A 23,278-nucleotide genomic window follows, 5' to 3' on the forward strand; every position below is an offset into this window, starting at 1 on the left:
TCGCACTCGCTCTGTACACAGTTGATTTGGGGTGAAGCGGGAGCACGACTCTTTTATATAAACCCCACGACCCTACTTTTTGAGAAAATAAATCGGCACCGGATTGGTGGAGCCCGGTCACGTGATCATCGCTGAGCTGGAGTTTCTACGACAGCTGGGAGCCGCTCGAGAGAGGAGGACAGAGCGCGAGAGGCGGCTGTGCCTGCGACGCTTCGCACAAAGTTTCTGCAGCATGGGAGACAAGAGGAGTCCGACGAGGTAAAAGCAAACAGAAAGAAACTCCCACAGCCGTGGCTTCAAGAAACTCGAGACCGTCTCAAGGCTTGAAACAGACCATTAGGCAGCGCGCGCCTGAATGAGAAAGACGCAACAGAGTGGCCACCATGGCGGACTGGCTGTTTTTTTTGTTTTTTTTAATAAAGTGTCATTTCGTTTAAAAAACGCGTCGCTTGCGCAGGCGTCAGGCGTCCGGCTGACTTTGTGCATGGATAGGATCAGATATGTGTGTCGGAGATTTCTACCGTCCGAGATGTGATGTTCTCTCTGTTTGTTTTGCTTTTTGAAGGCCGAAACGCCAAGCGAAGCCCTCCTCCGACGACGGCTACTGGGACTGCAGCGTGTGTACATTCAAGAACAGCGCCGAAGCGTTCAAATGCATGATGTGCGATATCAGGAAGGGAACGTCAACGCGGTGAGTGTGCCACACGATGTCTGCTGCTTCACATCTAGCGAGCTGCCTACCTAGACAGCATATTTGGGCTTCATTCGATAAATTACCCCAGAACGATTATCTACATCGTTAGGTTTTGAGCCTTTTGTCTTGTGTGTGTATTAATAATTACACACTTAATACAATGTTTATAACCTCAAGAACAAATGTGAGCAGTCAGTGTCACGTTACTGAACAGCTCTGTTTATAAAACACCCATTATATCCTGATTAATGTGGGATATTTCAGAAGTAATTGGGGTTTAATTTCAATTCATTTTGTAATTATAGTGCATTAGCCAGGCATGGCACAACCTATAAGCAAACCACTGTGCTGCCATACAGTTTTCTATTAGTAGTCTAAAACGATTTCAATAAATTGGCTTGTAAACTGTACATTCAGTTGAATTCTAATGCTTAAGTTATTTATATTTTCATAATCTTAATCGTTTGCATATCAAATGCATTAAAATTAGCAATTTGTAATATCATTCCTCTGTTTATATTTAAAAGCATTAAAACTACTGATAATACATACTCATGTCATATATTGGAGGATAAACCCATGTACTTGGTATCAGTATCATTATTTAATGCTTCCAGTTATGTTCAAGTGGTTGGTAAAGACTAGTTTGAGAACATGTCAGTGGTTTGATTTGTTATGTGTAAAATAAAGCATTTTTATGGAAAAGCACAAACATTTAATGTTTGAAGACAACCTTTGCCAAGGCTATGCTGGAAACTTGTGAAGATAGTGTTTCTAAAGTTGTGGTGATATTTACTGTTGTTCGGCACATTTTCACCATTGAAATTGAGTCTTATCAATAGGAATCAGCGCAATCTGGAATTTTGTATTGGTGCGAAAGATTTGCCCATGCAGATTTCGCAACAGGTTCAAGTTGGTTATGCAAATACTCCACGTTGACCAACAAAAAGCTGCTTGGTTTGGAAGTAACTTTTGTGGGAGCTGTGCTTTTTTTCGCTATACACTCAAAAAAAAATGGTTTAAATACCAACCAGTGCTGGGTGAAATATGGACAAACCCAGCAACTGGGTTGTTTTGACCCAGCAGTTGGGTCACTACCCAGAAGGTTGGGTTAAACATTTGACCAATTGCTGGGTCAAAACAACCCAGTTGCTGGGTTTGTCTATATTTCACCCAGCACTGGTTTGTATTTAACCCAGTGACAAAGTCTATTATTTTATTACATTTTTTTGGCTAATAAGAAACCTGGTGTCATAAATTCAAAGTTGTTTATCCCAAATATTGGGGGGTAAAGACTTGTTGTGATAAATACCAGTTTGAAAACACGTCAGTGATTTGAGAGAATGAAAAGACACTGGCAAATGTAATATGTATAATGTTACGTTTTTAAAGAAAGGAAAAAATTCAGAATGACAAGCCATTTGATTAAAGCATCAAAAGAGGTAATGCTTAAACACAAACTTTGTCAAGGCTAAGCAGGAAAATTTGTGTAATGCTGTTTCTAAAGATATGGTCACATTTATCGTTGTTTGCTGAACTTTCAAGGTCAAAATCTAGTCATATGAATAAGAATCTGGAATTTCGCACAAGGGCGAAATATTTCACCTAGATTTCGCAACAGTTGGACATCAGTTTCGCCGTGTTGACCAACAAAAAGCTGCTTGGTTCGGAAGTGACTTCGGTGTGAGCTTTGCTTTCTTTTCACTACACTATTGACAATGGAGGTTTCATCTAAACGGGAAAGAAATAGAAAATAACAATGCAAGAATCAATTCAAATTTTTTAAATTAATCATAGAGAATGAGGGGTCCTACACAATACTAGCATCTACTCTGCTTGTATCAGTCTCACAGATAGTCTATCCCGTGGCAGCAATCCATGAGAGAGTGCTAATGACCTCATCAGAGAAGACATTTAATGGGCTCGTATTTTCTCACCTTCATCTCATCTGTCATAAAAATCCTGTTTTGGAACAGTCAACGACTGAGTTGGCAGTCAGTTATTTCCCTTATGTCATTAAGATGAGATCAGGTCAGGAAGTAAAACATTGATGAATCAAAACAGATGAAGATGATGATGATGACAGACCTCAGCTCTCAACAACAGCGGCAGATAACGATCATCTTTCTTTAGGGAGATTGTTTATAAAGGCTAAATTATCTTTCAAGTTTCAGATCCAGATTAAAGTATTATTACAGCAGTTATTTAAAGCCAACTAATGTTCATTTTTGCTGCAAAAGTGCGTGTGAGAGGGCGGTGGATTTTTATGTGGGGGTGGGGTGCTGTCACTCGTCTAGGCCACCACAGCAGCTGGCGTCCAGACGGCCTGAACTCATTTGCATTCAATGGCTTAATCAAGAATTCTGTCATGAGAAGAGGCATCATCACATCGGGATGCGCACACACGGACACCCATGCCATAAATAAACCCATGATTGCACATCTGCCCTGTTATAATGCCTCTGAGACGGCCACAAATGATGGGGTTTAATTATGATGTCCTCTTGATTGTGTGATCCTCGCAAGTCGTTCATTTATGAAGAAAGGAGAGCTTCTTGACACACAGCTTGTTCACTCTTCTTCTGCTTTTGTTCTGCATTTGGCAAGCGGTTGTATGCGTAAACGCAAAGGATATGCATTGAGGTTGATTGCTGCTTTCAGCTTCGTCATCTTCCCGAGCAGCCGTCAGATGTGAATGACAACCGTGTGTTCGTTTAGATTGCGGTTGTGTGCAGCGAATAGCAAATTAATATTTTATAAGGTTATGATTTAGCTGAGCCTGACTGATATGTGGCGAATGATACAAGGGTTAATTCAGAGCATGTTTGTTGGGCATCTCATCATATATCTAAAGGGTTACTCCCACCCCCCACCCCAAATGAATTTTTTGTCATTAATCACTAACCCCCATGTTGTTCCAAACCCGTAAAAATCTTCGGAACACAATTTAAGATATTTTAGATGAAAATTGACTGCCAAACAATTAACACTATAAAAAGCATCGTCAGAATAGTCCATCTGCCAATTAGTTGTTCAATCTGACTGTTATGAAGCAACGAGAATACTTTTTGTATGCAAAGAAAAAAATACTTTATTCAACAATTTGTCTCCTCTGTGTCAGTGTAGCGCCATTTTGGAGAAAATCTGCTGGACGCAAGAGGAGAGGAGACAAATTGTTGAATATAGTCTTTTTTTTTTTGCGTACAAAGTATTCTCGTAGCTTCATAACGTTATGGTTGAACCACTGATGGCAGATGGACTATTCTGACAATGTCTTTCATACTTTTCTGGTCCTTGACAGTGTTAATTGTTTGGCAGTCAATTGGACAGTCACAAGCCTCCCGGTTTTCATCCAAAATATCTTAAATTGTGTTCCGAAGACGAACTAAGCTTTTACGGGTTTGGAACGACATGAGGTAAGTGATTAATGACAATTTTCATTTTGGGGTAGAGTAACCCTTTAATTTGGGTTAAAAGACATTGGTAGGACATGTTTCTTTAAGCAAAATGTTTTGGAAAAAAATAATTTGAACGTCAATTAGAGCCTGTGTTGTTTTGGACCCCATTGACTTGCATTGGACAAAAACAGGCAAATCAAATAAATTATTTTGTGTTTCACAGAAAGTCATACGGGTTTGGACCAACAGGAGAGTAAAAAATGCAAAAAGCTTTATATTGGGGTAAATGATCCCTTTAAATGATGCAATACTAGTTCCTAAGTGAATGGTTTTTTAATGTTGCTTCGACTGGCTATATTTGCTCATTCGAAGAGGGATTTGTTTACCTAGTTATTACCTTGTGCTGACAGACTGACATTTAATTGATGAAGCTGCAGAGCTTCTCGTTGAGCATTTCAGGCCTTTCCCCCGCTGACCCCCCGAACCTGCCGGCAAACCTGTAATTTCAGTGTACCAACACTTTTTGCCCCCCAGCAAAAGCATTCGCTCTGCAGGAGAGAGTATTATACCGTTCAGTTACCACAAATGGAGAGAATGTCCCCTTTAGACCAAGCAGTTTTATTTTTTTTTACTCAAGACCTCTCACGATGACGCATTGGAAAAATGAAGGCTGTATTATGTTTTGTTTCACGTTGGAGCTCCATTTGATTTGACACTAATGTACGTTTGTGCTGTCACAACCAGTTTAAGGCTGTCAGTTATAAATTGTTGACATAACCTGTGCACTCTATAGGGGTATTGCTAAAAGAACTGGACCCATCATCCTTCATGACTGTCAGTGTCAGTGAGGTGATGACAAATGAAGGATTTCGATTGCAAATGATTACTGAGCAAAGCATAAGTCTTAAACGTCATATTCTGCAGTCACAGTGACATTTTCGTTTTGCTTAACGAGGCAATAAAAAATGGTAGAGATGTGCAAAACCAACTAGTCAGTGGGTCTTAAAGCCTTGAGAGGGGAAAAAAATAAATAATAAATATATATTAGATGATGTTATAATACATTTTTATTATTATAAAACTGCATTATATATTAATAGTAATAATTGATGTATTTCTAAAATGCTTAATTTGTAGCTATATGCATTATTATATATAAATTATACTGTGGCTTTCACATGCTTAGATGACTAGTTACTTGCTACAGTGTGGCATTTGAAAGAGTTGAGCAGCATGTGAAATCCTCTCTAATTGCGTGTGTGCAGAAACCCAGAGCGCTGCACTGTGAGTTCTCGTCTCTTTGCCCAAAAAGGCGAAACTAATGCAGTCTGAGGAAGCATTCCCAGCATGTCTCTGCCAAATAAACAAAAAACCACATAAAACATCCACATTATTCAGTAATTACAAGAGCCTGTTGTCATTTATTAGAGAAATTTTGCATATAGTTTGCAAAAGCACGCGAAGGCGCATGCCCATACCGTCTCATACGGGTTGACCTCATTTTGATTCAGACAGTTATGGGCCTTTGATGAAAGGAGAGAAAGCTGTATACCGAAGCGAGGGAGAAGCAATGTGGAACTGCAGTGTGGGATTTTGAAAAGCAGCTAAAAGGAAATGCAGACGCTTGGAAAGAACCGAAAACAGAGCGTGGAGAGGTGGGAGGCAGAGGGCCATCTGTCAAACCGGGGGCTTGGCAGTGGAGTGAAGGAAGGAGCAGTATGGAGACTGCATGTTCACACAGTGTAGCGCATTAATCATGGTATCCCATCACTCAAGCCCATGAGTACACAAGCCTCCCCGGTACAGTCATTACGCATGGCAGCAACTCAATGCATTTAGGCATCTAGATGTGGTGAAGATGACTTGCTGAAGTTCAAACCGAGCATCAGAATGGGGAAGAAAGGGGATTTAAGAGACTTTGAACGTGGAATGGTTGTCGGTGCCAGACGGGCTGGTCTGAGTATTTCAAAAACTGCTGATCTACTGGGATTTTCACGCACAACCATCTCTAGGGTTTAAAGAGAATGGCACGAAAAAGAGAAAATATCCAGTGAGCGGCAGTTGTCTGGACGAAAATGCCTTGTTGATGTCAGAGGTCAGAGGAGAATGGGCAGACTGGTTAGAGATGATAAAAAGGCATCAGTAACTCAAATAACCACTCATTACAACCAAGGTATGCAGAATACCATCTCTGAACGCACAACACGTCAAACCCTGAAGCAGATGGGCTACAGCAGCAGAAGACCACACCGGGTGCCGCTCACAGGAAACAGAGGCTACAATTCACACAGGCTCACCAAAATTGGACAATAGAAGATTGGAAAAACGTTGCCTGGTCTGATGAGATTCGATTTCTGCTGCGACATTCAGATGGTAGGGTCAGAATTTGGCGTAAAGAACATGAAAGCATGGATCCATCCTCCCTTGTCTCAACGGTTCAGGCTGGTGGTGGTGGTGTAATGGTGTGGGGGATATTTTCTTGGCACACTTTGGGCCCCTTATTACCAATTGAGCATCGTTTAAACGCCACAGCCTACCTGAGTATTGTTGCTGACCATGTCCATCCCTTTATGACTACAGTGTACCCATCTTCTGATGGCTACTTCCAGCAGGATAATGCACTGTCACAAAGCTCAAATCATCTCAGACTGGTTTCTTGAACATGACAATGAGTTCACTTTACTCAAATGGCCTCCACAGTCACCAGATCTCAATCCAATAGAGCACCTTTGGGATGTGGTGGAACGGGAGATTCGCATCATGGATGAGCAGCTGACAAATCTGCAGCAACTGTGTGATGCTATCGTGTCAATATGGACCAAAATCTCTGAGGAATGTTTCCAACACCTTGTTGAATGTATGCCACGAAGAACTAAGGCAGTCTGAAGGCAAAAGGTGGTCCCAACCCGCTAATAGCTAGGTGTACCTAATAAAGTGGCCTATGAGTGAATATACTGTGTGTATATATATATATATATATATATAATTTTTTTTTTTTTTTTTTTAATGAAAGTCTGTCTAAAGTTAACAGACAGTGTTTAAAAAGTATAATCCTCATGTTTACATGTTTATTACAGTGACTTTGAATTAATTGCCTAAATACTGAGTGTGATAAAGCAACAGATTTGTTTTTATATTTCTGCAATCTACTTTAGTTTGTGTAATTTGTTACTGACTTTCATAATGTTTACAACAGGCTTATTTGTCAGTGCTTTGTTGTCATAATTATTACATGATTATAAGGCTGGAAGTTCAACAAATCAGTCAATATACTACTGCGATTGTAGTTGTTAAATAAAAATGTCATTCATATCAATTCATACATCACCTAATTTCATCATAACATATAGTCCTGCCCTACAAAAATTAAGATTTGTTTAATCTATCTAATATTGTGTTGGTCATACTATACAGTGATTTATTGCTTGTCTTTGTTGAATAATACAGAACATTAAGAGCTTTAAAAAGTCATTGCATATTAAATCGCAATATTGGTAAAAAAAAAAAAATCGTTCAGTTCTAGTTGCGACACGTATACGTGAGACGGAGAGTGACTAATGACTGAGAAATTTCACTAAATCTCTCTCTCCCTCATTACAAACGTTCAAAAATAAGCAGGATCAGCAACGTTAATGCCGATTTGCTCTGTCTGACACGGAGGAAATACATCACAAAGTGATCGATTGATTCACTAACAGCGCTGAGTGTGAAGGGTGTTAAGAGTCCACAGCAAGCAGCCAGGTCTTGACATGCAGCAGAGAGCGAGGCAGGCAGACAGCTAACAACAACTAATAATGGCCGTTTTCACTTGCCTTGGGCTCGGGATCAATGCTAATGACCGATTCTTGGCTGCCATGCTTTAAGGCTCTAGATGTCCTAATTTCACAATGTGTAACTTCATTAGCTATTCCCAAAGCACCCTGGGGTAATGGATGAAAGCTTAAACATTGCACCAGCGCGCAGATACTGAGAAGCTGTTTTTAAAATCACTGTGTGTGTGCGTGTGTGTTGGCAAAGCAGACAGCGATGCTGGCCTTCATACTGCTCTGTTGTGGACTGTTTTTGGTGTAACAGCTGTTGTTCTTGACATTAGAGAAACGGTTACGGTGCATCCCTGTCGTTCTAAACGCCACGCTACTGATGGGACTTAACCCTGAGCTCTGATCTGAGATCAGTATGGTTAGTTCAGCTCATAGGCCTAGATATAATCTGTAATTGCCGCAGCTGTCAGGTTGTTAATTAGGGGTGCAACAACTGATGCGTTGAAATGACAACAGCAATATAGTATCCTAGTAACAGACAACAGTAGGACAAGAAGGGCTGTTCTAGCAATTTCTGATTGGCCATTTACATCCATAGGTTCAATCTGGATCTGGTGGTTTAAATGGATTTTTATCATGATTATTATTGCGTATGTGTGTGTGTATATGTATGTATGTATATGTATATATATATATATATATATATATATATATATAGACTGAGAAATATGTGTGTATGTGTGTATATATATATATATATATATATATATATATATGTATGTGTGTGTATATATATATATATATATATATATATATGTATGTGTGTGTGTATATATATATATATATATATATATATATGTGTGTGTGTATATATATATATATATATATATGTATGTGTGTGTATATATATATATATATATATATATATATATATATAAGTTAAATTACCAGTTTTTGTGTTCCTGCTATAGAAAGGAAAAGAGATGAGTGATATTGCGGCTGTTTCTCAACTGTTGAGAAAACACATTCTTCTCAGATTACTCTGTGTAGGCAAGATTTCTCAACTGGCTTCAACACTTGCCTGTTTTAACTTTCGTTTTCCCACATAGTCCTTTTCATCAGGCCCTGGTGAGCTTGAATCGTGTCATCCTGATTTAAAATATCTCGCTTCTCAGTCTTCCCTTTTTTTTTCCCCACAGGAAACCTCGTCCTGTTTCCCAGCTGGTAGCCCAGCAGGTCACACAGCAGTTTGCGTCACCCACACAGCCCAAGAAAGAGAAAAAGGAAAAGACTGAGAAGGACAAGAACGAGAGAGAACCGACACTGAAAAAGAACAGCCACAAGAAAATGAGGTGAAATGTTGCGATACAGTCCCTTGCGTTCATAAATTCACTACGTAGTTCCTACTCCCCAAACAAATTAAGTGGCTGTCTTTTGCATGTTACATAGCAGGTAGCTCACTCAGGAAAATATCATGTATTGTTGCTCTATATGTGAAAACTATTTGAATATAAATTATATTTCATCTTCCGCAACGCACCAATAATTATACAACACTTTTTGTCCCCTTTTAGTGACCAAGTTTGGGGTCAGTATCATTAATACTTCTATTCAGCAAGGATGCATTACATTGATCAAAAGTGAGAGTAAAGACATTTATAATGTTACAAAAGATTTCTATTTCAAATATTGTATATATATCATTCTATTTATTTATATTGATAAAAAAAAAACAGTTTCCACAAAATATTAAGCAGCAGAACTGTTTTAAACAATAGTAATGATAAGAAATATTAAGCATATTTGATTTCTGAAGGCTCATGTGACATTGAAGACTGAAGTAATGATACTAAAAATTCAGCTTTGCCATCACAGGAATAGATGACATTTTTATAAATATTCAAATAGTAAACAGCTTATTCTAATGGTAATATTTTACAGAATTACTGTTTTACTGTATGTACTGTTTTTTGTGTATTTTTACCAAACATTATGTACATGTAGTATGTATATTATATATTCATTGTCATTTAGTCCCTTGTGAGAGATGTTGGGTACTGCGTTTTGTTCAAATACACATTTACGTATGTCAAAAAGTCTTCAAATCAATGTTTCTGATGTTCTGATTCATCTCTTTAATCATTAGTTTGGTTCATTGCCTTTTTTAATTGCCAGTGGAGAAAATGAATGAGAAAATACTTGCAATGCCATGGCCGCCAGGCTCACTTTCATGCTCTATTATACTAGCAATTCAAGTCAATTTTATTTATATAACAAGCCAATTTATTTTATATAATGCAGAGACAAAGTTTCAAAGCAGCTTCACAGTAATAAGCAGTTAAATTACAGTGTTAATATTGCTAAATGCATCAATTATGAAACTAAATGTCAGCTGCTCTGCATAAGACAATGGTGTCTCAGTGCAGCTAAGATTAGTTCGGTGTCGATGTTGTCAAGTTCATCAATTATGAAATGCTATAGACAAGCTCTGCAGAAGAAAATGGTGTCATTATTCAGCTCAAGTGGTGTGGAGCATGTCTGATCTGTTCTTTGCTCCCTATCCTGCAGGCCCAGGTTAAAAAATGTGGATCGGAGCAGCGCACAACATCTGGAAGTGACAGTAGGAGATCTGACGGTTATTATAACAGACTTTAAGGAGAAAACTAAGCCCTCCTCCAGTTCGTCCTCCAGCGCAGCATCTGGAGACCACCACAGCCAGAGCGGATCCAACTCAGACAACACAGAGAAGGGGATCTCCAGATCCTCGTCCCCACGAGGGGAGAGTTCCTCACTCAACGGGGAATCTCACTAGGAACCCGTGGATTACGAACGTTACTTCCAGTCTCCTGCACCTAATATATCCATTTTAAACGAACAGTCACAGGAGCACGCTTATGTATGCCAAGACTTACCGAGACGCAGACTTAACCCAGCAATATAATCCATCTCTCACTACTACCACAGTTATAAAATCAGAAACATAGGATTTCACCACGATACACTCGTCCTGGTTTGTTACAATGCCCAGTAGGTCAGCTTGAGATAAACTGTAGACTTTGTAAGCAATTTTGATGATTGAATTTTGACGATTTAATTTCTAGAGCATGTGGTAGTATTATGAATCAGATAAGTGTTGTTGTCTGTTTGGATTTGGACATTGACACCCATTCTCATCATTATCGTCACAATTTCATAAACCATTATTTTTTAAAACCACAATCTGCAATTTCTGCAACAGCACCCATTACGTCTCGACAGTTGGCCCTGGGGCTTAAAAACATTCAACTGGAACATTGTCGTGAACATATTTGCTTCTACATTAATGACATGTCAGTTGCAAAGTGTAACTTTAACATACTTTTAAATGCATTACATGATGGGCGTTAAGCAGTCTATGAATAACTGTGACCCAAACAGGACTTCCTTTCTCAGTTGTTTGTTGCGCCTGTTGGAACATTTTGTATGGTTCGAGACGCAGAAATTAATAGTTTAATTTGTTCTTGTTCATGCTGTTTTATTTTAAACTTGTCATAGATTGCATCACTTGTGTGGTTAGTTCTACCAGCGCTGTTTTGTGTTACATTGTCTTGATATAATTCTGTTAATTCCACAAGAAACATAACATTTATGACTAAAAATGACAAATGTATTTGTAAGATGTTGAATTCATCCCCTCCTTTATGATGAACGGTGGTATATAAATATATTGCAGTATAGGAAATATCTCTTAATAAAATTTAAGATTTAGAATCCCATTGTAAAGTAAAAGTTATTTTCAGGGCAAACAAAGACCTTAAGGGAGTGATTATCGAATTTTGGTGGTTGTTGTGGTGAAATGTTTTTTCACTTCTCTGTGAAATGCAAATGACATGCATGCAGATGATATTCGCTGTGGGTCTTCAAAGTCTTGTGGTTTTTACCTCACCATGAGGACTGAGGCAATATGTGGCATACGGGTTGAGTCAGAGACAAGGAAGAGTATTGTTTGTTACACAACATAATCCATTTCTCAATAGACATTGCCTTATACAGCAGAAAACCTTCCTTTTATCTCTGATTAAAATAAAAAGCAGAAAGCATGTTTTGCTGGTAAAAATGAACACCAAGTCCAGTTCCTCTATGCTCCCTATACAAGCACTCTTAAAATATAAAGTTTTAGTCTACATGTATGGCTGTTGCTTCTGATATGTGTTCCTCTAAACATATTAGTAAATATTTAAAAAATACTACTACTAATTTAGTTATTAACCATTATTACACAAGTCAAGCTTTTGTTTTACAAGGAGGTACGGTACTAAGAATTAATTTGAACTTTACTGTTCTGGCAATGACTAGTCATAATAATTAAATAAAAAAACTTGTAAGATGCATGATGTAATAATTACAATTTTTTTAGTTCAGTTTCACAATTCTGTAAAAACAAACTACAAATATTAGCAATTTGTTAATAATAAAAATAGAAGTCCGCAACAACAAAATCTAATAACTTTAAATAGCTGCTAGTAAGTTAAAAGGGTCTCTCTCATGCTATTGGAGGAAGAACTTGTATTGTATCCCGGTGGTGGTCGTTAGTTGATAGGAAGACTGATTCATTTTTGCGAATCGGTTCCTTCGAACAGATCATTTCAAACCGATACAGCGGCTCTTTATTACGTCATTATGTGGTATCTGACAGCCTGGCATAGTGTTTGCATGCTCGAAAAATGTTCCAGTAAAACATGTAGGCACATATTTCTTTCTATGTGACCCTGGACCACAAAACAAATAGCACAGGTAGGCACCTTCTTTTTGTAGATCATTTGTTGGAAAAGAAATTGTAGTCTTATTTACTCATCTATCCTTTTATCAGCCCTTTTTTTTCTTTCTTTGTAGTGAGACCTATTAGATAGCTTTTGTTAACTATTATAACAAATTTAGTTTTATACATCAAATGTTTTTTCTTTGTCTATCTGATTACATAAAAAAAAATGTCTGTTTAATTTTGATGTTTATTTAATGTTTATTGCAAACATGACAGCAAATTATTAGAAAATAAAACTAATTTTATTTATTTTATTACTCATATTTTATACATTTTAGGCCTGGTTTCACAGACAGGATTTAGACTAAGCGAGGATTAGGCCATAGTTCAATTAGGACATTTAAGTACTTTCTTAGAAAAAAACATTACTGGGGTGCATCTTGAGACAAAACAAAGGCACTGATATATTTAAAGATCAGTCAGTGTAAGTTTATTTCAGTTGAAACAGCTCAGATTTACATTTTAGTCTAGGACTAGGCTTAAGCCTTGTCTGTGAAACCGGGGGATAAACTCATCACTTATAATAAAGCTCATTTAAAAATTCAGTAGAACTAAAACTGATCTATTTACCGAGATATTGCACACAAGGTGACTTCACCTGGACAGCAAGAGACGATGCAGCTGGCTGTGGTGGCTTGTGGAGAGAGACACGGGGAAGCTGTCAACATGCTCAAGACCGCAGCCATGCTCAGCAGCCGAGCCTTGAGATTTCACATCTTTGCAGAGGAGCAGTTTCACACCAGCATAAAAACAGCAGTCAGTATGAGCCAGATGTCATTTCTGACATATTCATTCACATGTTGTTTCACAAGAACGTGCATGTTTGTCCAACATTAAAGGGGATACATGTCATTTTAAATGGCCAACCTAATGCTAAATTTCTCCAAATCTTTTCTGATGAAGAAACAAACTCATCTACATCTTGCATGACCTGAGGATTAGTACATTTTCAGCAAATTTTCCCTTTTTGGGTGACCAATTCCTTTAATCTCCTACTAAACTATTGAGAAACTGTATAAAGAGATGAAAGATTTACTCTCTTCCGATCCATTTTCCACTTATACAGCTGGATTCCTGGCCAGCTTTCATCTGAGCAGAATTCAGCTGTTGTTCACCCCATTTCATTCCCCCATGAGAACCACAAAGAGTGGAGTCAGCTTTTCAAGCCATGTGCATCACAGAGACGCTTCTTACCAGTGAGTATAACTGCAGTTTAAAGCAATTTAAACTGCATGTTTAGTTTAAAATATCTACATCTATTTTAAGCAAAAGCAGATTTTTTGGCTTATGTCATTTAAAAAAAAAAAAAAAAAAGGTTACTGTGACTGCACCAAAAAATGTCAAGCAATATGTCAAACAATACATATTACTCTTTTCTGAAATGGCACTGTAATTTTTCTAAAAATAGACAAACTTGACAAAATTTGACAAACTATTTGCAATTCCATTCTTTTCTTTACAGGTGATTCTGAAGGAGGTGGACTCCTTACTCTACGTGTCCTCTTCCTGCAGCCTGTAGAGCTGATCTGGGACATGTTGATGCACTTTAACTCCACACAGTTAGTAGCCATGGCACCAGAGCACGAGGAGCTGCGGATTGCCTGGTATAGTCACTTCTCCTGGCATCCATATTATGGAAAAACTGGCATCAACTCTGGAGTCATGCTGATGAATTTGACCCGGATGCAAATGACACAATTCAAAGTGAGATTAAAGGGCCTGACCCTAAACTTTCTTCCTTTATGTGAGGGCTGATGTACCTGCACAGAGCTAATCGAACAGGAAGCTGCTGCATCTACAGCAGCTTCCTGACAGAAATACCTCTAGCATCAACAAGGCATTTTTGCCCACAGGACTGCCGCATACTGGATGTTTTCCCCTTTTCACACCATTCTTTGTAAACCCTAGAAATGGTTGTGCGTGAAAATCCCAGTAACTGAGCAGATTGTGAAATACTCAGACCGGCCCGTCTGGCACCAACAACCATGCCACGCTCAAAATTGCTTAAATCACCTTTCTTTCCCATTCTGACATTCAGTTTGGAGTTCAGGAGATTGTCTTGACCAGGACCACACCCCTAAATGCATTGAAGCAACTGCCATGTGATTGGTTGATTAGATAATTGCATTAATGAGAAATTGAAAAGGTGTTCCTAATAATCCTTTAGGTGAGTGTATATATATATATATATATATATATATATATATATATATATATATATATATATATATATATATATATATATATATATATTTATTTATTATGAAAGAACTCTCTTGTGCTCATCCAGGTTACATTTTGTATACAAAATACAGTAAAAACTATAATTGTGAAATATCATTGTGATATATTTTTCTATTTTAATATATTTTTAAATATTAATTATTCTTGTGAAGGCAAAGCTGAATTTTAGCAGCCATTAAATCAGTCTTCAGTGTCACATGATCCTTCCAAAATCATTCTAATATGCTGATTTGGTGCTCAGGAAACATTTCATATTATTAGCGATGTTGAAAACAGTTGTGCTACTTATTTAAATACATTTAAGTAAAACATCTATTTATCGATTTATGACTCCATATTAATGGGTTTTTTGGTAACACTTTATTTTAGGAGTCCTTGTTATACATGTTACATGTATTTACTATTGTAATAATTAATTATGCATAATTACATACAAGTAACCCTAAGGCAAACCCTAATCATATAGTAAGTACATGTAGTTAATATTACTCAGTACTTAAATGTATAATTACACTCTAACAAGGACACCTTTAAGTGTAACCGTTTTTTAACATTTAATTAAATTTGAGTCTAGAAGAGGGTGGTAAAGGTCTCTTTACTCATTTCAAACTTTTCTCTTTTTTTCGCTCTGTATGGACAGAATGACATGACTTCTGTCGGTCTGCACTGAGACGAGCTTCTGATGCCTCTGTTACAGGAATACAAGCTTAACATAACCTGGGGTGATCAAGATCTGATCAATATCCTCTTCCATTACAATCCAGGTAAGCCTTTCTGGATTTCATCCGTTCCTTATTGTTTTATTCCCTTTCAAGTCTCTGTAACAGATGCGTGTGTTCACCCAGAGATGGTATTTACCTTCCCCTGCCACTGGAACTACCGTCCTGACCACTGCATCTACAGCAGCTTCCTGGCAGAGGAAGAGGGTGTTTTAATGCTGCATGGCAACAGAGGAGTGTTTCTCAGCGACAAACAGCCAGCCTTCAAGGCCGTGTATGACACTTTCAAACATGTGAGTTGTATTGTTTTAGAGGTGATTTGTTAGTTGCTAGGTATTTATTTATTAGATTTTTTTCCCATCCATTCCAAAGCTAATAAATCACTCTTTACTTTTTTTTCTGGCAGTACATATTTGGAGAGGATCTCATAAAATCATTCTTGTTACCCCTGGAGGAGGCGCTGAACGGAACCACTCACACATACTGTGGGAAAGTTAGTCATTTCTTTGCCAGAGGACTTGGAAAGTCTAAGGAAGATCCAGAGAATGCTTCCTGCAGGAGACTGAGCTGTAATGTTGTTGCTGAATAATGACAGAAATATGTTCTCTGAGACAGGATAGGAGCGTCGCTGCTCTTCCATTCGAATCTGTGCAATATTAGTTGAATGATGAAATGTGAATTTAAACTTATCTTTTTTTATCCTAGTTAAAGGGACTGTAAAAATAAATAAATACAAATAAAAAGTCATTATTTACCCAAATGTCATTCCAAATCTGAACGACTTCATTTCCATAAACAAATAAGGTAAATTGGTTTACCTCCTAAGGTAAAAAGGTGCTTTTGGTTGTACTGCTTATTGAATGTACTACAAGAGGTCATAGCATAAATTGGGAAATACTTGAAAATGTAAATATTGTATTCATTTTACATAATGTTTATATGAAATAAAAATATATCACGAATTAGACTTTGTGACCATTACTTTCATTTCCCACTGAAGAATTACTGGTGCAAGGATGAAAAATATTAAAGGTATAGTTCACCTAAAAATTCAACTTTACTCACCCTCAGGCCTTCCAAGATGTAGATGAGTTGTTTCTTTATTGGAACAGATTTGGAGAAATGTAGCATTACATCACTTGCTCACCAGTGGATCCTCTGCAGTGAATGGGTGCCGTCAGAATGAGAGTCCAAACATCTGATAAAAACATCACAATAATCCATAAGTAATCCACACGGCTCCAGTCCATCAATCAACATTTTATGAAAAGCTGCGTGTTTGTAAGAAACCAATCCATCATTATAATGTTTTTAACTCCAAACTGTTGCTTCCAAAATAGGAGTCTATAATCCATAATAATGCTTCCTCCATTAAAAAAACTCATCTACATCTTGGATGGCCTGAATGGTAAGTACATTTTCAGCTAATTTTCATTTTTGGGTGAACTATTCTGTACTATCATTTTAGAAACAAAAATCACAGAAAGGATTTAGCACAAGCTACAAACAACAAACTGAAAATGTGGATTTTATTGTTTAGAAATTTACATAAAGCTGTTAGAACATTTTGCATTTGTAATGTGACATTTCTGCAATTGACTGGAAAAAATTTAATATAAAATAATAATAATAATAATAATAATAAAAACACTTTCAGATTTTTTAAATTTTATTTTAAAAACAAAATAAACAAAAAAAGTTACAACTTTCCTCCACCAGGGAGCAGCATTCATTCAGGTTTTTATAAAAACAGGCAGTGTCTTTGTTCTGTGATCACATAACACAACAGAAAATACTGAACCACATCCAAACAATATTTTCTTCATCTCACAACAGGCTGGGACATACTTATTTGCTAAATGAAAAACTACTAAGTTATCTCTTTGAGCACATACAAGAGGAAATGGCCCTGGGAAGTCTGTAATGAGATCAATGATTAAAATATCATTACTTGGCAAGCCTTAAAGCAGTAGATGTTAATGACACAAGGAAGACCTAACTAATTTATAATATAGAAGCTGACCTGCATACGGTCCATTTGAAGCATCCGCAACCTGTGCTTGAAGGTCGCGATGACTTCACAGGCTACAGAACACAATGAGGAGACTGTCATGTTTCATAGATACATCTCATGGATCAATGTAGCATCAAATAATCCATGTCTGGACCACCTGAGGCACAAGAGCTGATTTACAAGGTTGTGCAGGTCACAGGCTAGACCTGATAGAACAATAATGAGGGCCTGTAGTTGGTCGTCCTCTTGTATCTGACAACCAGGATGATGATTCTAGAAATCTATATTCCAACATTTAAAGAGGAATAAATTGTGGGCAGCTGTCTGTATCAAGTTTCATCCATTCACTGCTTTTATGAAAATAAATATTACAGGCCGCACTGCATGTAAAAAAAAAAAAAAAAAAAAAAAGTACTGCTATTACTGCTACTAATAAAATCAATAAATAAAAATTCAAAAGGAAAATATTTGCCTTGAATACCATTCTGTGAAATTTTATGTTAACTGATCTTCTGATATTATGATACTGATTTCTGTAATTGTATTTGTTTTTAATAATAATAATAATAATAATTATTATTATTATTTTAAAATAATGAATGAATCCTTAATTGTTTTATCTTATTAAGGATTTGAATCCTATTTTTATTATTATTATTTCTACTACTGCTGCTACTACTATTTAGATTTTATCATATTGATGAAAAAATAAATAAATTAGACGCAAGTTAACAATTTGACTTTTTTCCTGGAAATGAAGTTTTGGAATGACATTTGAGTGAATACATAATTATACATTTTTTTTCTTTCTTTTATTAAAAATTTGCAATAATAATTAGAAATGACAGCAGTGGACACTGCAAGAAAGGCATACACAAATCATGTAGTGAAAAAACTAACAAACAAAATAAATAACCACTCAAAAGTTTACTTTATGACATTGTGATAAACTATGAATTTCAGGTTTTAAACCTAAAAGTTTAATACTAATATACTGAGATATCAGAAGTGATGTGACCAAGTTCATTTGTTAAATAAACCTTTTTTAAAACAAATCACCATTTACTGGCGTCTCCTTTCATAGCGTGCCATTATACTTTTTGCATCCGTTCACTCTTTATCACTTCAGTTCATGGACAGTAGATAAACATTGAGTCTAAAACAAAAAATCTGTGGGTCTATTGTCTATTTCCTATTTCCAAATCTGTATGAGTTTATTTCTTCTGTGGGACACAAGACAATATTTGAAAAATGTTCACATTATTAAATGTGGTGCAATATTTTTTGAAATCCGTTTACTGAAGTGTTAGTTTGCCAGATATGGATTGAAGTATCAATACGTTCAACATCCAAATAAGTTTTAACTAGTTGGATTAAATTTATTGGCACTAGTTTCAACAAATTAAAAATGCAACTAAAATAATTACAAAGAATTACATTTCATAATTCCAGTCATTTTAGGAGCTGATTTTTTTTCAAGGATCCCAGTTTTTTAACAAACAAATTTGCATTACTCTTCCAGCTGTTCGCAGTTTACTGAATAAGGATTGTAAAACTATTGTTTTACTCAATTTCTGCCTGATAAAATATTTTAGAGCTTGGCTTAACTAGTAGAATGAATATTCATTAGAAGGAGAAAAAAAAACAGTAATATTTGTAAAATGAAACTACTTCAAATATCCAAGTTTTCCAAGACTGCATGAAAGAACTTCGTGTGGTTCTTCATGGGAAGTAAAATAAGAAATACCTTTTAATTGTTTATAGCTAATTTTAATGCTTGTTTTGTCTTATTTTAAATTATCCTAAGTCATCTTGTGGCCCCTTTAAAGGTTTGGGGCCCCTTTGTTGTGAACCACCGTAAAATGAAAAAAAGTAACAATACCAGTATTTGTTGACAAATTTCTCCCTTGCCAAAGTGTTAGTATAAATGCATTTAGTTACGTCTTCTTTTTTTTATGCAAAAAGGTATGCGAAATAACACATCGTTATGCTTGCATGTCATTAATATTAATCAAACAAAAAAATTGAAAAGAAAGTCAACGCCAGCATTTCCCAAAAGTGTCATAAGCCTATAGTTCATAGAAATTATTGGCACCAAAGATCTACTTACTTTGGTGAAACACTGCCCAGATCAGGATGGAAGACCACCAAACCAGCTTAAGATGGTTTAAGCATTTTTTAAAGAGAGTTTTTGACTGAATACCTTTTCAAGCTTTAATAAGTCATTTAAAAATCAAAAGGCCCTGAAAGTAATTTTTTTTTTTTTTTTTTTTTTTTTGGGCAGAGGTATTATCTAGAGTCGTAAATAGAACTTGATAACAGCGTCTGCATTTTTCATTAAAAATCATTATCGTTGGACCACTGAACATTTACTTTTTTATTCAAAAAAAGTAATAAGATTACTTTTTTGTAATCAGAAACCAGCAAAAAGAAAGCTCTAAAGTGAAATCAATACAAAAACAATAAAGAACAAAGACTCACCGAACATTGCAAAAACCAAACATTGCATGCATGCATGCATGCAAAACAACAACAAAAACAATGACTGAGCACACAGCAGATCTCTGAGTGGGCACAATTGAATTGAGGGGAACAAGAAACAACCAGCAATGAATAGACAAACAACCAAAATCCAAAATAAGACAAGACAAATCAACCTACATCTCTTACTGCAGAAAACACCCTGAAACCAAAAGAAATACATCAGGAATGAAGCCATTTCCTGTGATACGTTTCACAAATGTCATTATTTATTACTCGGCTACTGAATATATGTGCTTATGGTGACCTGAATAGACATCTCTTCTCTCTTACTGTATGTGAAGCAAGAAACGCGTTCTGTCTCCCAAGTGAGCCAATTTACATTCGAGTTCAACTCCATTGTGTGCTGCATCGATTCAGTTTGAACTCTTTTCCTTGATAAAGAAGCCCAGAGAGCTGGATGCAGATGCCTGCAGGGTGAGATTGCAGGAAAATCTCATTCAGAAAACGAGAGCGAAATTCAACCTGTGGGCCTCAAAGTGGCAAAACATGTCAGTCAGCTGCCCATAGGGCGATTCAAATCATTATTTAAGTGTATGTCAATGAAGAGAACATATTGGTGTGAGATTAAAAGTCAAACCTGCCATTACATTTGTTAAATAACACTAATGGAAATTATTTTTTGTTGAAAAAAAAAAAAGAGAATGCAATTCCTTCAAGATACTAAGAGTAAAAATTGGTGCTGTGGTTGGTATGGTACCTGAGCAGAGGAAAATGCCAAGGACATCTTCAGGGAGATAATAAATTAATAATAATAAATAATCCCAATAAATTATTTTTATTATAATTATAATTTTTTTAATTAAATGCTGTTGTAATTGTTAATTAGGGCAGCAACTTTCAAAAGTAAATTTTTTGTATCTTATTTATCCCTAAATTGTACATATACAATACTGCCCAGGTGACAGCTGTTGTACCATTTCTGAGAGTGAGGCATATCACATCACAGGACACTACAATCACCTTCCCAAACATCATCTACCCAATTGGTTTTCAAACCATTAAACCTTAAATGCACTTTGGTAAAAGCAACATCATTTAAACTCAGTAAAGCGAATGGTGTTATGAACACAAAGTATAATCATGTTTGATTTCAGCTGTGGATCCATGTGAGGGGTGCGTAGATTCAAAAAGTGCTGTGCTTGCCAAAACAGAGAGCATTCGTGTGATTCATAGGATCATTTAAAAGAAAAAAACCCACTGTAAATGTACACGTGCTCTCATAGTGACTCGAACCCTTTCCATCTTCACATTAGGCAAAGGTAATTAAACTGTCACTTTTGCGTTTCAAAAATGCAGCAGTCACCACATTCCCCTAACGTCGAGGAATATCTGTCATTTGCGATGACTTCTGAATGGTTCATTTCCTTTTCGGAAACTTTGATTTGTGCGAAGACCCGTGTCAATAAAGCACCCCCTCCCCTCGCGCTCCTCCACATCACTGCTGATGTTGTCTCAAAATGAACATCTCCAATTAGACACAAGCAATTATTCATTTGATGACTTACTGTTTACATTCATTGTCACAATTTGCGCAAACGTGAGCGAGACAATTTGTGGTACCTTGTGGGAAATCTAACTAATTACGCCTCATATGCGTTTATGCTGATAAACTCGTCATAATTTGACACTGCGAGCCTCGGCTTCATCAAATTTAAGACAAGACAGATTAAAAACAGATAAAACCGCAAACTGGATCATAAAAAAACGGCAAGAATAATGAATTCGCTGTCATTCAAAACACTTGAGTTAGCAGCTAGCGCTAGCTTAGCTTTGTATTTAGATCTTTTGTTGCTCAATGCGATTGACTCAAGCACACAAACAATAACATGAGATTTGAGGGGATTTCTGTATTCATTTGTGCTGCGATACGAAGCCTGAAAGGCTTGTGTAGGCCTTTGTTTCCATACCGTACGCTACTATGCTACCGTCTCCCCCCTCATTAAATTAGAAATGAATAGGAAACAATTGAGCTATAATTGATAGGCCTCTCCGTTCGTTCTCCTCACAGACTCACTTTATCAGCTACATAGTGACAAAAAAAACACAATGGCTGTCTTCTCCGCCACCTTTTCAGTTCATTCAGGCTTGGACTGGTACCATTGTTCTGGCCCGGGCCTGATAAGGCACCGATAATGTTAACCGGTTATCGTATTTGCAGAAAAGAGGGCAAAATAAAAGACCTGAGACAGCCGGCAAATTAGCGACTTTGATGAATTGTCGGTTTGATCACGAGAGATTAGCATACTGATTGGACTGATTATTTGTAATTGCGGTTGGAAGTGAAAGCGGGCTGCTCCGGATAGCACTCGTTTCTGTTCCAACCAACTGAAATTGTGAGCTTTGTAATGATGTTGAATTAATCTTTCTTATCCTCTTTGCCAGGTTAAAATTATTGCAAATCAGGGTTTTTGTTTGAAAAATTGAATTGTGAAACGGCAGCAGACGGTTTTTCCCAAGTACATACTTCAGGGGCTTCTCCGGGGTGGACACATGGCAGCATCTTGAGATATGCGATAAGGGAAATCTACATGAATTTGGGCAAGTGTTTTCACCTGAGGTGCAGCGAGTGTCCTTCACAGCCATCTGCTAGCATTTGCACCAGCTAATTAATTTGTCCTTCACAGGATGTGTTGGTACAGGCGGGGGAATACAGATCCTGACAGATGCTGAACACAAGACAGTCCTGACGCTCGGGGGGGATGCTATGTGCCATCTAGAGAATATCGAGACACCTAGCAAGATTAATCAATCATGATAGTGCATGAAGTTGTTTTGAAGAAAGAGACACTCAAGCTGAGGTAAAAAACTGGGCCTTCAGCACTGGGTACATTTACATAATATTACATTTCTTACACAGCCGACTAGCAGCAATCATTTCTTTGAACGTTCTAGATGATTGATGTTTAGTTGAGGATGTCAATTGAAATCACAGCCCCTATCATCTCAGATACCACTAGGGAAACTGGCCAAGAGCATTATCATATATTACATTCTGTAAACAAGCTCTGCCTGTAGCACAAACCAGTGCAGATTGCATCTCCAGGATCCATTTATAGACACTTCCATCTCCAGTGCTTCAAAAGAACCATGACAGATGACAATA

At 36.9% G+C, this 23,278-nt stretch overlaps 1 protein-coding gene and 1 pseudogene across 2 annotated transcripts; both read left to right on the forward strand.

Moving 5' to 3' along the window:
* The first annotated feature begins 111 nt into the window (after window positions 1-111).
* Window positions 112-12,221, forward strand: LOC306861791 (YY1-associated factor 2). Its single transcript, XM_079404272.1, has 4 exons — window positions 112-258; window positions 566-691; window positions 9,053-9,205; window positions 10,422-12,221. The coding sequence occupies exons 1-4, from the start codon at window positions 233-235 to the stop codon at window positions 10,663-10,665; spliced, it is 549 nt and encodes a 182-aa protein (XP_079260398.1). The 5' UTR covers window positions 112-232; the 3' UTR covers window positions 10,666-12,221.
* LOC306861856 (glucoside xylosyltransferase 1-like) lies at window positions 11,780-16,183 on the forward strand (annotated as a pseudogene). The gene is made up of 7 exons: window positions 11,780-11,791; window positions 13,243-13,410; window positions 13,721-13,850; window positions 14,117-14,358; window positions 15,539-15,662; window positions 15,744-15,910; window positions 16,024-16,183. The product of its transcript is annotated as a glucoside xylosyltransferase 1-like (transcript).
* Window positions 16,184-23,278: the final 7,095 nt, after the last annotated feature.

The sequence above is a fragment of the Barbus barbus genome (genome assembly GCF_936440315.1).
Source record: "Barbus barbus genome assembly, chromosome: 42".
In the NCBI taxonomy this organism is placed as follows: Eukaryota; Metazoa; Chordata; class Actinopteri; order Cypriniformes; family Cyprinidae; genus Barbus; species Barbus barbus.